The following is a 14197-nucleotide window of genomic DNA, read 5'->3' as shown; positions in this document are numbered from 1 at the left end:
TGTTCTATTTACAGTACAATTATGATAATTGAGATGTTCCTCTATGGTTTTTATTTGGCTGCTTCTCTGTTCATTCGCCTCACTTGTGTGTTTTGAAATGTGTGATAAATGACCTCAAGCTCTGAGTCTTCAGGGCCATTTCAACAGAGACTGGCCTGGAGGTGCTTGTTTAATGTTCACCATCCCTTGCACGTGATCAGAGGAGAGATCACACAGTGAATGAACTACATTACCAAAACGAATTGTAACGTTAAACAAAGTCAACATGATGGTGAAAAAAAACTCGATTTGTAGGAATCTTGCATCAAGCTGTAAGACAAAAGTCATGAAAACTGCAATAAAAAAACGGTTGCTATTGTACTTGTATACAGCCTTTTTTCCCCCCCTTTCCAGAAAAGTAAGCAAACGCCATGTTCAGGTCAGCATCAGTTTAGTCTACAAACAAATAAACGCACACCATGGGAGTTTGTGCAGCGCCAGCCTGTGGCCGGGGCCTGTTACTACCTCCATAAGAACAGCGAGTTGTTTTATTTTTTGGTCTCATGTCTTTGGCTTCTTCAACTTTCAGTTTTCAAACTTAAGTTTTTGAACAACAAGTACGCCCAACTCACGTAAAACTACCAACTTATTTTTCTCGGTCAACATGTAATTTACTTTAATAACACTAATTGAAAGCCGAAAGCTAATTGAAGCCTAATTGTCTTAATTGGTTCGTTCGGCCACGCGCAGGAGTTACCAACATGGTAGTTGTGAAGCGAAAGTGTAATTGTGTGTCTAACATAAACAAAAGGGCCCAAAGAGGGCGGATAAAGTGTGAAGCTTCTCGGAAACAACGGGACAGGGGATGAAACTAGACAGGATACAAGCTAAACAAAAACAACCAAAAAAAACGCATCACCCAGTTCAAAGACTCAAATTCGCCACCCGCTTTGAAGTTAGCCGCCTAAATTATGTTTTACCTAATAACATGACTTCCAACTTCTTACGGTCTACCCGAAACCTCTCCTCGGTCCACTCGGGGTCTGGCGGCAGATGGAGTCCGCTCAGGTCCTCCTCTGATCCCGGGAGAGGAGAGTCGGCGCTGCGCTCGCTGTTGGAGCCCTGGTCCGACTGCTGCAAGTATCCGCTTAAAGCGTCGCAGTGGGCAGCCATTGCGCTGCGCAGCAACTTCTCCAGTGGCCACTGCGTTTTATTCAAAGTCAGGTCGAGCTTGAAGCGAAGCAGTTTGGACTTCTGTTAACTTTGTTTTACTTGTTGTTGTTATTCCGTCACTTTGCGGTGCTGTGCGGGTTCATTGCAGCGCAGTTGAGACCTTCCTCCGCAAGCTTCTTTCAAGACCCTTCGTTGTTTCCCCCCATTTACAGGCAGACTTCTTCTCTTCTTTTTTTTTTAAAAGAGGGCAGCAGCAGCCCGCTGGTCCACCGAGCTATAGGTTGTCCACCGAGTTAACGGAGCTCACAGCAAACATACCAACCAACTCCTCGGGAAAGTTTCACGTGTCACCCTGAAAAAAGTCGGGCTCCTCCCAGAAACACTTCTTAAAAAAAGAACAAAAAAAGAAAAACGTCTTCCTCCTCCCGGCTCTAAGAGAAGTTTCAAAACTTTAGTATTTGTAAGACATTCAGTAGATTAAAGTAGTTTTTTATACTGTGGGACATAACTTCCAAGACTCATTTGTGTGAAACTGTTGTGAGATTATAGTCAATTATAGCACAACAAAATCCTACTTTTTTATGAGCTAATTATTATAACGAGCCAATTATATACCATATGAAAATAAAACAAGGCAGGCTTGATTTTATAAATGATCGTTTTTCAGTTTATAACAAGACCCGCATGCAACCAATGTATTGGTTTATAGAGGAAGCACTACACATCCTGAGATTGGGTAAAGGGAAGTAATACAGGAAAGAGAAACCAAAACAAATGTGGAGCAAGCCAACATTAAATCAGGGGCCACAATCAAAAGTTTTTGTAATGGTTTGGGATGAAGTAATACAGAACCAGGAGGTCCTTCATGTATACAGTGAACAGTTTGCAAGTATCATATAATTCCAGGTTTATTCTCGTGCTGTGGCCAAGAAATAGTAATGCAATTTTCCATTTGTTGAATTGACATGTTTATGACGTTAGCTTAACTCTTTTGTATTGGTAATCCCAGACACACAGTATTATGTCTGTATATTTTGATCTGCTGCTTTTTTTGATTTGTCCTCCAAAACAGAGCCGAGCCTGTGATTCATTGTTGTTATTCTTTATATTTAAATCAAACTCATGTGAGTCATACTTCCGAGCCATGGTGCACTTCAGACAGCCCCACCTGAATCTGACAACAGGAGCTTCAATTACAAAGCAAAGTAACCAAAGTGCTGCTGTACTACAGCTCCCTCCGTTTACTGCTTACACATTTGGAGTGAAAACAATAATCTGGGATTAAAGGTGGAAATGTCATCTGTGACATTTGAGCTCCTTCCCTTCAGTGATAAGGCAGTTACTTAAATAATGTATTATTATCACCAGGAATCTTAAAGTATGTCTTTTTTTATTCTGGTAGGTCGTTAGATTTGAAAAGGTTGTGCCCATATTTATGGGCTACAAGGACAAGACACCATAAAACCTAGTATTCTGATTCCTCACATAACCATAGCACTGCAGACATTACATGTGTATGCTTGTCTTTACATGAGTATCAGTATATTTGCACAGTAATGAAGACATATCAAAAGGACCCATCATAAGCTGCTCAATTACTGTGCTGACTCTAAACTAAGCAGTGTAAACTGTACTGGATCGCAGCAGAGATGATGATAACGGTCTAATTTCCATAGACACTTTCCTTGCTGAAGCATGACACTGTAATGGCCACTATCCACATGAATAACTACTTAACAAATGGGCATGAATTAAATGAGACACAAATGTGAATACAAAATTGTCCAGGAGAGAAAGGTCCTGATGTAAAAGACTTGAGTGGTAAACAGTAAAGGCTACCACCTAGTGGCCATGTGAATAGTAGAGTAAGGGGCAGGCTGATTTGTTGGTTATATAAATATACTGTAGTGTAGACTGAATCAAACATTTTATGCCACAACAAGATGGTTCACAATTTCAGTTTACTCATGTGTATAGCCAAGAAACAAGTTGCAACTCACGTATCGATTATTGTCTTTAATGCAAAATAATGAAAAATAAATCCAGTAAGGTCTTGTACAATATAAATCTCTTAAAAGAAAAGCAGAATCAGGCCATCACACCACAACAAATTATAATGACGCAAATTTAAGGGGCAAATAAGATAAACAGTAAAAACAGTTAAGTCAAGTAAAGTCCAAGTAGAGAAAGTGCTTCAAGCGAATAACACACCTCAACTAGAACCAGTGGATGAGCAGTTGAAACAGTACTGTCATATTTTGAGGTGTTTAGGGATGCGTCATTGTTGCTGAAACTCCAGTTCCTCACATTGCATACCTCTCAGTCCATTCTTTGGCTACTTGGTTGTACCTATAGAGAAAGAAGAATAACAAGTTTCTCAATACGAGTTGACCGTTTAAAGTATTTCCTCATTATAAACCTGATTGTTTTTGTACTCACCTTGGTCGGTCCGATTTGTAGATGTGCGCAATGTCTGGGACTAGGGGATCATCTGGGTTTGGGTCACATAGCAAGGAGCATATGGATAATAAAACTGGAAGAAAAAGTCCATAAATTAGTATGTACACAAGTTTCAATTAGATTATAAACGGCTTCCAACTCCTTCATTAATTCTATATAAACCATAAACCAATTTAAATACAAAATGGACAAGCTTTGATTTCATGCACCTTTCTATCAAAATCTCATCAGTTTAAAAAGTGTGTTTTTATCCATTACTTTCAACACAGATATATGAACATCCTATGTTCTACTCCAATTGTCCAGTACAAAATGTGCAATTTAACTATTTTTAATGTTTCAAAGTGACAAAAGCACAGGCCACAGGTTTAGGGTGTGCATAGAGGCTGGAAATCGAAACTATGCAAGATTTGCTGATAGCATTGTTTCACCAAATGGGCATCACTGCCTTGCTGTTTTTGATGGAATTCAACATCTATGCCATTCCCTCTCAAGTATATGTTCTGCCTAATTCCTTGTGACTTCTAAATAAACCTTAGGTACAAACCAGATCTTACAAAGTGCTGGTGACTAGCCAGGGGTCACTACTAGGCGGGCCGCGGTTCGGCTCCAGACCAAGTTGTATCTGGACACAGATCCATCCATCCATCCATCCATCAATCTATCCATCTATGTGAATTATTACATATGAACAGTGCGCTTCTATTTTAAGGAGGCACAGCTTTTCTCGTCTTTATGACACTCGTTCAGCTCATCTCCAGGCAAAGAAAAATAAATATAATAAATATGATCCATCAGATTCAATCACTTCCTAACCATGACAGCGGAGGAAATAGAGCTGAAACAAGAGGTTTCCATAACCAGATAAAGTCCCTGCACATGGCTTTTTTAGTTGACATCACTTCACACCTGAATGAGCTAAATTTAAAGCTGCAGGGCAAAGACAATGCGGTTAAAGTAGTTTTTTGAAAAGTACACCATTTATCCTGCCGATATTGTGCTCGAAATGAGAAACACATTGAATTACTATAAGAGTATATATAATTGATCCAGTTAAATTTAAAAACTAACTTAATATAGTTGAGATATAATTTAACTTTATATATTTTATTTAAAGGAAAAACCTTTCCATGAGGACATTTACACAGGCGAAATGAATATGTTGGTTACCTTTTGATACTGTAAGAGCAGGGGACCACTGCGACCTCAAGATGTCAAGGCAGATGCTACCATTGCTGTTGATGTTTGGGTGGTAAATCTTCGTCGTAAAGGCCAGCTATAAAAACAACAAACAAAGCATTAATAGATTAAATTACTTTCTGATCATGTGAGTGGGTCTAACAATTTTTACTATCAATTTTTGATTAATCGTTTGTTCCATTTCTGAAAATAGTGTAAAATGCCCATTTTAACAAGGTGATGTTGTTTTGAGCTACTAAATATCGAAGATAAATAATCTTACCTTTGGTGGTTTAAAGGGATAGTCGGTGGGGAAATGGACAGAAAGGAAGAAGACTCCTCCATGATACGGGCTGTCATTCTAAAATAGAAAGGGAAAGGAATTGTTAAATTATGCCTAGTACTGTATAGGATCAAGTACTGTTAGTTTTGAGGGAGCAACTACATAGGTGTTGCATCTCATTTGTTTAAAGTATGGCCTTATAGCATTTCCCCTTTTCCTATTGTCTAAGAAATGCCATAGAGAAATGCTTTAGAGACAAACACTGGGATGGAGTGTGCCAGTCTGTGCTTTCAATACAGAATAGAAAGGGCTGTAAAGTCAACAGAAACCAGTATTGTCTAAAGATCCAGAAGAAGCTTGGTTAAAATTAAAAAAAAAAAAAAAAATCTAAATCTAGGAAACTAATCCAGAAAAAGCTCACCGGTCCCGTGATGGTGGCTTGCCAGTGGAACACTAAAAGAAAGAAAGACAGAAAGACAACACAATCTGTGTGAACATTTGTGTTTGTATCAAGGCTTTACACCAACAAATCTGCAACAATGCAACACAAACAATAACGACAGATTACAGCATTACAATTTGGAAAATGTCAGGGTTTTTTAACACTACGTGTGCAGGGATCTCAAACTTACAGTCATCCCCTACAGGTCCAGCTGAACATGAAGCTGGAGGATCCTTCCCCAAGTCTTGTAACTCCTGTACAAATGAACAAACAACATTTTCAGAGTTTGACGGCTTCTATCGCAATGTAACATCCATGATTCCAAAGAAAAATAAAACATCTCCGTCTGCTCAACTGTAAACGAGCGTAAGGGACCAGCAAGCTAAAAGGTCGGGTAGCTCATTAAATCATATTGAAAAGTGGCCCACGTCCCAAACGGACAGGGCGTTGACACCGCTCGTTAGGCCAACTTTAGCTCGCAGTTAGCTGGAAGTTAGCTTCCTTTTAAGTTGAACCGCTTCACTTCATGTTAGCTAACTGGCTCCTGGGTACGTGTCTTCGCCAGAGACATATGCTACATATCGGAGAAGTAAAAGCTGCGTCGTGAATCCATGAACGTTATCCTCTCGTGGAAGCATTCACGCTGGTGCGTTAGGTTAGCACACAGATGCTATTGCGTAGTTTCCCCGCATCGCCCCAAACCGCTTCTGTACATTAAAGAAAATAAATACATACCTTCCTTATTCTTTTTAGGGCCATGGCAAGTCTTTCAGATATGTTAAGCGAAGCTAGTGTTACCTTTGACAGCTGTCAGCTACAGCTAAGCTCACTTTAGGTCGAACCGGTCTTATTTGTTATGACAAACTGATTATTTCTTTTGTTTCCGCGTTTTTGTTCGACGATGAAGTATGGAGCGGTGCATTGTGGGAATTTGAGTTTTCAGCCTCTATCGCCGTCACAGACATGGACCCAGTTCATCCAATGGAAACCACTCGGGAAATAACGGTAAACTTACCAAATATAGTAAAGTTTAGAACAAACCTTTAATAGCCAAGAAAAACTACGCCATTGAGGCACAATAATAAACTGTTATTATATGCTGAGTGCACCTTTAAGTCTCCTTATTTTCTAAATATGTTAAATTTAAGAATACAAAAATGTAATAAATAAAAGATAGTATGTGACCCACACTAATGCCATTCTTAGTTGTGTTTCTTATTTTGACTTTATTTTGACCTACCTATGAAGAAAAAACAGACAATATTTTTCTTCTATCTATGATATGGGCCTTTGCTAAATTTTTGATTAATAAATAGGTTTTGATAAAGTTCAATGTAGCCACTTTCATAAATGTGGTGAAATTGTTGCATTGTGGATAGGTTACCATAAATAGGTAAACCTAATGTAAATAGTTACTTTAGAGTGGACTCCTATTTTCACAATGAAAGGGAGACATTAAGGAACAAATACATCTTTATAAAATATACAATATTGAGGTGTGCATGCATTTCACTGCATGGTTACAGTCCATAACCCTGGCCTGAAATTGTGAAGTATTGGCTTTGTCTTTGTTCATTGTGTTTACAAATACTGTATTATACATAGAGATAATGGCATTCTGTTTTATTTTTTTTGCCATTGTTATTACTGACCTGAGGAACATTTGAAATGCCAAACCTGACAATATTGTCAACTTCACTCATTAGACGTTGATAGCTTGGCATCCATTGAAATATTCAAACATCCCTTTTCAGTGTTTTGAGGAAAGGTTTCGTGCAAATGAATAATGAGCTGTAATTGTAACGGAGCATTTTGAGGGTGAGGGGTGAGGGAACATTTAGGGATGACATCATCCTTACCATGACATATTGCTAGATATATTTTGTATAAAAACAAGGGAACGTAAGTTTATTTATATTATACGTTTCTTACACAGGAGCGAAAACAACAATTTAAAATGTACTGAAATGGATGCTAAAATGTATTAAAATAGAATGAAAATAACTCAAATATATACACATTACAGAATTGTATATATATATATACAATTCTGTAATCCTGCAAATGACTCCAAACTCACTTCATGGATACCAATGCAATACAAGACTGAAAGTCAGTTAGAAATGTTGATGTTATAATGGAATCAGAGTTGAGCCTTATCAACCACATTAAGACAATAATTGCATCGTCTTGCATCAGATCTATAAATAGTTTATAGTATATTAATTTATATCCATTGAAGATTTAGAGAAACTCGTTTTTGGTCATTTTAACAGCATGGACTTCAGCAACGGTTGCTTGTTTATATATTTATATATCCTGAAGCACAAACTGATACTTTCTCTGAATCACAAATCAGACAAAAGTTATTTATCAGTCAAAAGGAAAATGGTTAAGAACAAAATTAACATTTATGTTGTTGTTGAGCTTAATAAAAGGTAACTTTCGCAATCATTTCCCGAAAAATTCAAAGTTTAAAATTGATGTATTTACTATTGAAGCAGCATCTGGTTGCATGTTTTTATGGATTAATAAAATGACTTTGGAAAAGCTACAGCACATAAACAGATGATTATCATAACAGATGATATGCTAACAAGTAAATATTGCAAAGACAAAATTAAATATGGACATCAGTTGACTCAGTATCTCCCAAGGCAGAAAGTTGTTTTTCTGTTTGGCGTTGTAACCTGATAGCTTCACAAAGCTGGTATAAAATCATTCTTTATGGTTGTACATTGTTGTAATTCTGATGTTGGAGCTCAAAGGGAAAACGAGTGAACTGAATATTTAGGTTCATCTTGCAGAGTCCAAGTCCCGAGAGAGCGAAGTGGAAGATGAGCAAACATACAGATGCATACAGTATATATAGCGTGGAGGGGCACATCTGTTATCATTCACGCCTGGACTACTGCATATACCTCAAAGTCACAGATTGCAGCATATGAAGAGATTTTCTATTCATGTATCTATCCATTTACATCTACAACACTGAATGCATTGAATCATATAAACTTAATTTCTAACATTTGCAGTCTGTGCAGTTAGTTACATGGAAATTGCTATAAAATGCAAGTGCTGAATTTGAGTAAAATACCCAAGTGAAAATATTTTTTTCTGAAATTAATGCTTATCTGTTTTTTGTTGAAATAGTGTCAGAAAAAAAGACTATTACTGCATAATCTCTCAAAATGCAGCCCTGATTTTGACTGTTGTTTATTACTGTTAACATTTAGAGTCAAAATAAAGATTTTGACAAGGTCAGGTTGCTCCTTTTATGTTTCATCTACATGTATGTTATTCCAGGGTATGTCAAAGAAGACAGTTAATCTTGATTTGGCACAAAAACTGTGTCTCAGTATTTATGTTAATTATTGTGTTCTGATTGTTATAGAAACCTTGTTGGTGAAAAAACTAAAAGGCACATGTTAACTACTTGACTTTATTAAAAAAAAGATTTAAAAACTGTTGAAATGAGAGTGACGTTCATCAATCAGATGCTCATATGGTAATAGTTTATACAAGGTTTCTTCAAAGGTTGGCACCTCAATGACTGTCATTGAGCACCACTGTGTAGTGGGGGAAGTATTCAGATCCTACTTATATCAGTATGTGTAGTCATTTACATCAATATGTATTTTACAATGTAAAATAATTATATTAAAAGTAATACGTAAAATGAGCTCTGTCAATACCCATTATTTGCCTATGTAATTTGATCATGTTCAATGATAATTGAATACTGATGCATTATCATGTGCTAATTATACTGCACTATAGTCCTGTAACAGGCTGTCTTTATCAGTGTAGTTTAATTTATTGCAGAACTGCATTGTGTTGTATCTGTCTTTTGTATAGGTTTATGTGCAATTTGGTAGAGTGGAAATATGAAGTAAACATGAAGTAAAGCCTATAAGTTCCTCAGTGTTTCAAACGATTTCAGTTCATTTCTGCTGAATATCCCTTTACGTTCAACTGCAACAACAACAACAACAACAACAGCAGCAGTCTACATATTCGAGTTAGTTCCCCTGTTCAGAAAAGAAAGGGAAATGAAACTAGTGATTTCTTTTGTCCCCTCACGACCTTTGATAAAGATTGCAAGTGCGAAGATATTCCATCTTGTCCCAGCTTTCGAGGCCAGCATAAGACCACCGCAATGCATAGCAGTACACTTTGACTTGGGGGGAAACTAGATATATCTCCAAAACGCGTTGTAATTTATTCCTCACACGCGATTGGTCATGGATCGATGCGCGTTCGCGGCGCTCCGAGGCGGCGCGCCCGTGCTTCTGAGCATCGTTTGGAGGCGAGAGGAGAGATAGAGACAGAGAGCTGTGCCACACCAAGTGTCCACCGAATGTCTGCCTCTTCACGCTGCCAATGAACGATCCTCGCATACCTATGTCTGCCAGTTGACACACTGAACGCGACGGACCAGGTTTCCACCTCTGCAAGGATTCAGGACTCCTACAGCGGGCGGCACGTTTTTTTTTCAGGTAAGCCTCCCCCCACCCCCCCCGCACCTCCCTCCATTCTCCTCCGGTGACCGATGCCGCTGTGTTGTCAGTGTATTTACGCGCTATTCGTGATTAAGACAACAACAGGCGAGGGCGGTTTGCGGTAGCTGTCCAAGGTGCTGGTAATGGGCAGTGGCTTGTGGTGAGAAAAACACAGCATAGTAGAGATGACGGCCTCATGTTAAGAGCAGGTTTCATGACTTCGCTGTTTGCGTGCTATGGGCTATTTAGTGTTGCAGACTAAAGCTCCCAAGGATGTCGTGTGGGTGTCGTGTGGTGAAGAAATAATGATGAAGCTGTAACGTGCGTACGATATCCGTTTCGTTTCCACAATCTTGCACGTCTCGACTACGACTGTTTACCCGAATGGACGTGTATGAACTGAATTATACCTTCTCCGTGAACGGCGTGTTGTTGTTGTTTCACTGCATTTATCGTTGTCAGGGTCCGGGTCTTCACCTCACCTTATCTTGCCATTGCAATCTTAGGATGCACGGTGCCATGTAGGAGTCGAGGATTGTCTGCTGCAGCCTCTGATATCAAAACAAACAGGAAAAGATGAGCTCTGTTTTGTGCACAATGAATGCAACAGAGAAAAGAGTGATAACATGTTAGCAATCATTGCTGTTTAAGTGTAACTTTTGCCCCGTGCACTGGGAATTCAAATTGTACCAATAACCTTGTGCAAAACCCAAATCATGTCCTTGTCAAGACCTTGTAAAACATGAACACATGTAGCCGAATTGGAGCTCTGCACATCTGTTCCATGTGGAAATGTCAAATATGTTAAAATGTGATCCAAGTTATGTAAATTGATCTCTTCTTGGCAACGCAAAGGCAAGTCACGTTCAGGCTCCATTGTTCTTCTGATGAACCAAAATATCCATTCTGTCCACAACAGGAGCACCTGACATTTCCAGTGGCAGATTTACTCACTGGATCATGGCACAGACCAACAGCGGTGGGCAGGGGACCAACGGGGTAGCGGATGAGTCCCCCAACATGATAGTGTACAGAAAGGTAAGGCAGCTGCTATTTTTAGTCTGCACGTGTGTGTGTATGTGTGTGTGTGTGTGGGAGAGTGTGTGTGTGTGTGGCTCTCTTGCGTCAATTTACTTAACGATGAGCTGTGCAATATAAATTGCTATTACTAATGGCGAGATAGTGTTCTTGTGCCATGGTTGATTTAGGGTTGTAATGCTACGCCAGCTTGATGAGAGCACGGACAGAACATGCAATTCACAACATGCATATCATGCTCTGTCTCTTAGACACACACACACACACACACACACACACACACACACACACACACACACACACACACACACACACACACACACACGCACACACACACACACTTTTCAGTTAAACCATCAGCTTTGACTGCGAACATGTTTGGAGGATGGCTTTTTAACTGATGGACATTAATAGAACCCAAAGAAAGCCACAGGCTTTTTAATTTATTTTTTTTAACAATTGTGCATTACACTGTTAGCGGTGTATCATTTTCCTGTTAAATCTGTTTTTACATTAGAGAATTTGAAAAAGGGAGGGCAGTGAACTGGCCCTATGCTGAGACACCTCAATGCAGCACTGCTCCAAACATCAAACTGGTTAATAAAATAATAATCTGCCGGGAAGATAATGTGTATTTACTTTGAGGCCCAAAATTAGCCTATATATAAATATATGTATACATATGAGGGTGTTTGCACTGCTCCTCAAACACTCATTTGGTTTTAATCGTTTCTTCTCCCTTGATGCAAACAGCTAAATGTAAGATTATCCTACAAATAAACCGTTCTGAAAATTGCTCTCGCTACCAACAGGGCTTCTGTTCCCTGGTGGTGTCATTATTGTCTTATTGTTAGCGTATTTCTCTGACATCCTTTAATAAGAACCATGTTGTACGTGTCACACGTCTTGCAGATAAAATCAAATACTTAATTAAGTCATACCAGGTGTCATCATTCCATAATCAAGTGAGGCTGGATTCCAGCTTTCTGCAAATGTATTTGATGTCTACAGTATCACACCAGAGCAACAGCAGCTGTGTGTATGTGGACAATGTAATGCTTTACTTCACTCTCAGATGTACCAATGAAGTGACCGTTTTCTCAACTTACTTGTGGATGACTCAAGCGTTGAGTGAATTTCTTCATTTCATTCTCTTCACCCTTGAGCGAATAGTCCCATTCCATCTGTGACAGCATCTGCACACCAGGAAGGGAATACGCTTAGCATGATATCATAGATTGAGGGTCTTTTATAGCACTCGCAGTGTGTTCGGCAATGGTACTGCCAGCGTGGGACTAGATCTGCGGGGAAGTGCTGCTAAGCAGAAATGTTTCAGAAAGGTTGTTTTTTTTTATTTTCTAAGTCACAATTTTCATCGTCCCAAAGCAGGAGGACTGGTCGATAAACTAGCCTGTTCATAAGTAAGCCAAATAGTGAGGATGAAGGAGGTAGATTCATGTGAGTGGTTTTTTTTCATCCCTTGTAATGTTGAAGGAAAACATATCTCTTATTAAATAGAATTCCAGGGGAATAGTTGAAAAAAACAAACAGATTCTACCATGACACTTCTCCAGCTGATTTCTTCCACTAAGACAATTACACATTTCTTTTGTGTTACAAGTTTTCAGATCATGTATGTTGATATACAAATTAGGTATTATATTATCAAATATGTGCTTATTTACATACATATCCAAAACCGAAATGTGGACACTGAATGAGGCAGGCTTCAACATTCTTGTGTAATTTAGTTGACATATTAGAGGTAAAAGTTGTTGTTTTTTTACAGAGATTATAGAAAGGAATAAAACTAGAAAGTTTGGTGTGAATACATATATTGCGAAACCCATATTTTCTGGAACACTACAGGTGAAGAATACAATGATTTGTTTGACATTACTTTTAAGAAATATTAAATATAATAATATGCTAAATAGTTATTCTGGATGTGTTCTTTTCCAAGTCTCACAGAAGCAAAATAACCCAAACAAATTGACCAGTGAATGAAAAATGATATGTTTGCCCGGGGTGTCTCCCTTTTAATATAAAACAGTTTTAAAATATGCGAAAGGCATGAAAGCGAGACGCATCCTGAATATTAAATATACACTTAAGGTCTTGCCAGCAATTTAATAACATGTGAAGTCTTTTGCTTTTTTCCTGCTATTGATCTGAAAGTCCAGCTTTTTCAATCATGCCATGAAGGATCTTTAGAACCAATATCAAAAGCTCACTTGTTTACTTTGCAGCTTTTTCCTTCAAGTTGTTATATTATGTCTTCAAAACTAAGGGTCAAGGGTCTGTTTATTCTCAAATGTTTGGTCGGATTTATATCTTCGTCATGAAACCATCAAGTTCTTCACTTCTCAACACTTGACCACACATGGCCGCAGCTTGGCTCAGCACACTGACTGACCTAGATGCATTGCAGAATGAAAGAACATGGTGGCGGCAGTGAAGAGGAAATTGTGTTTTTGGAGTGGGTTTAATTCAAAACTGCAATTGGAGGAGAGCTGTCTGGAGACGTGTGGATACGGCTGGGATGAACAGGTGCCCCAAATGCTTTTCAGATGGAGATTACTTGGCAGAGGTGTTGCAACCCACACTGACTGGGCCTCGCTAAACGGGCTCAATTCTCAAGTGGGAAACATGCTTTTATGTTCTGTTTTGCTGTTCAGACATCTTGTGCAGGAGAATCATAAATACGCTGTGCAATTCTTTACAAAATGTAAGTACTTGATAGTTGAAATTGTGCTAGTAGCAATTATAGTAGTACATATAGTAGCACATATAGTAGTACATATAGTAGTGCATAGAGTGCTGTAGGAATGAGCCCTACAACCTGAAAATGAGTTTTCATTTGAACACTGCCAGTTCCCTTACCTCCAAGTCAGTGTTTTTTTTTGTTTAAGTTGCCTAAAGTAAGGGATGTGGTTTAAGATATTTTAATGTTTTGTTTTGTTCCACAATATCAACTACAAAAGTAAACACCCATCGCTTGAATTTTGAACCTTTTATGAGTCTCAAAAGAGCCAGTCTGTAACAAGTGCTTCATACAATAATCTAAAATCCAATAGAAAAATTCCATTGGCGTTTGGTCGAGAAAACCAGTGCGATGCAAACTTCCGGTGTTGGCCTACA

At 38.6% G+C, this 14197-nt stretch overlaps 3 protein-coding genes across 5 annotated transcripts in view; 1 reads left to right on the top strand and 2 right to left on the bottom strand.

Moving 5' to 3' along the window:
- Positions 1 to 1418, bottom strand: part of LOC137780187 (protein bicaudal C homolog 1-B-like) — a 59087-nt gene extending 57669 nt beyond the window's left edge. Inside the window, exon 1 of the mRNA XM_068568583.1 lies at positions 960 to 1418. Within this exon, the coding sequence (XP_068424684.1) occupies positions 960 to 1152 (193 nt within the window). The 5' untranslated portion in view covers positions 1153 to 1418. The remainder of the gene's footprint in view (positions 1 to 959) is intronic.
- A 1678-nt stretch (positions 1419 to 3096) lies between these two features.
- On the bottom strand, positions 3097 to 6410 carry LOC137780003 (ubiquitin-conjugating enzyme E2 2-like). The gene is made up of 7 exons (XM_068568304.1): positions 6252 to 6410; positions 5707 to 5770; positions 5496 to 5527; positions 5075 to 5152; positions 4783 to 4888; positions 3592 to 3685; positions 3097 to 3501 (listed from the first exon to the last, which is right to left on the bottom strand). Exons 1-7 carry the CDS (start codon positions 6273 to 6275, stop codon positions 3456 to 3458), a joined length of 444 nt encoding a protein of 147 aa, XP_068424405.1. The 5' UTR covers positions 6276 to 6410; the 3' UTR covers positions 3097 to 3455.
- Positions 6411 to 9801: 3391 nt separating this feature from the next.
- Positions 9802 to 14197, top strand: part of rgs7a (regulator of G protein signaling 7a) — a 51630-nt gene continuing 47234 nt past the window's right edge. Inside the window, exons 1-2 of one of the 3 annotated variants that reach the window (XM_068567717.1) lie at positions 9802 to 10013; positions 10935 to 11056. In XM_068567717.1, coding sequence (XP_068423818.1) covers positions 10979 to 11056 — 78 coding nt within the window. In that variant the 5' untranslated portion in view covers positions 9802 to 10013; positions 10935 to 10978. Of the gene's footprint in view, positions 10016 to 10156; positions 10179 to 10934; positions 11057 to 14197 lie in introns of those variants that run through there. The other 2 variants (XM_068567716.1, XM_068567718.1) reach the window with 2 other exon arrangements.

This window comes from Clinocottus analis, unplaced genomic scaffold, assembly GCF_023055335.1.
Source record: "Clinocottus analis isolate CAN_PGR_092001 unplaced genomic scaffold, fCliAna1.0.p SCAF_8, whole genome shotgun sequence".
Lineage (NCBI taxonomy): Eukaryota > Metazoa > Chordata > Actinopteri > Perciformes > Cottidae > Clinocottus > Clinocottus analis.
Note: the sequence above shows the minus strand (reverse complement) of the source record. Positions and strands in the feature narration are given on the sequence as shown.

Bases quoted from the DNA above. Each gene is read 5' to 3' on its own strand.
- LOC137780003 (XM_068568304.1), bottom strand. From the start codon at position 6,275: ATGGCCCTAAAAAGAATAAGGAAG. The intron at 5,771-6,251 runs GTATGTATTTAT...TCATTTGTACAG, and splicing joins CCCTAAAAAGAATAAGGAAG to GAGTTACAAGACTTGGGGAA. The intron at 3,502-3,591 runs GTGAGTACAAAA...CTTTCTCTATAG, and splicing joins TACAAATCGGACCGACCAAG to GTACAACCAAGTAGCCAAAG.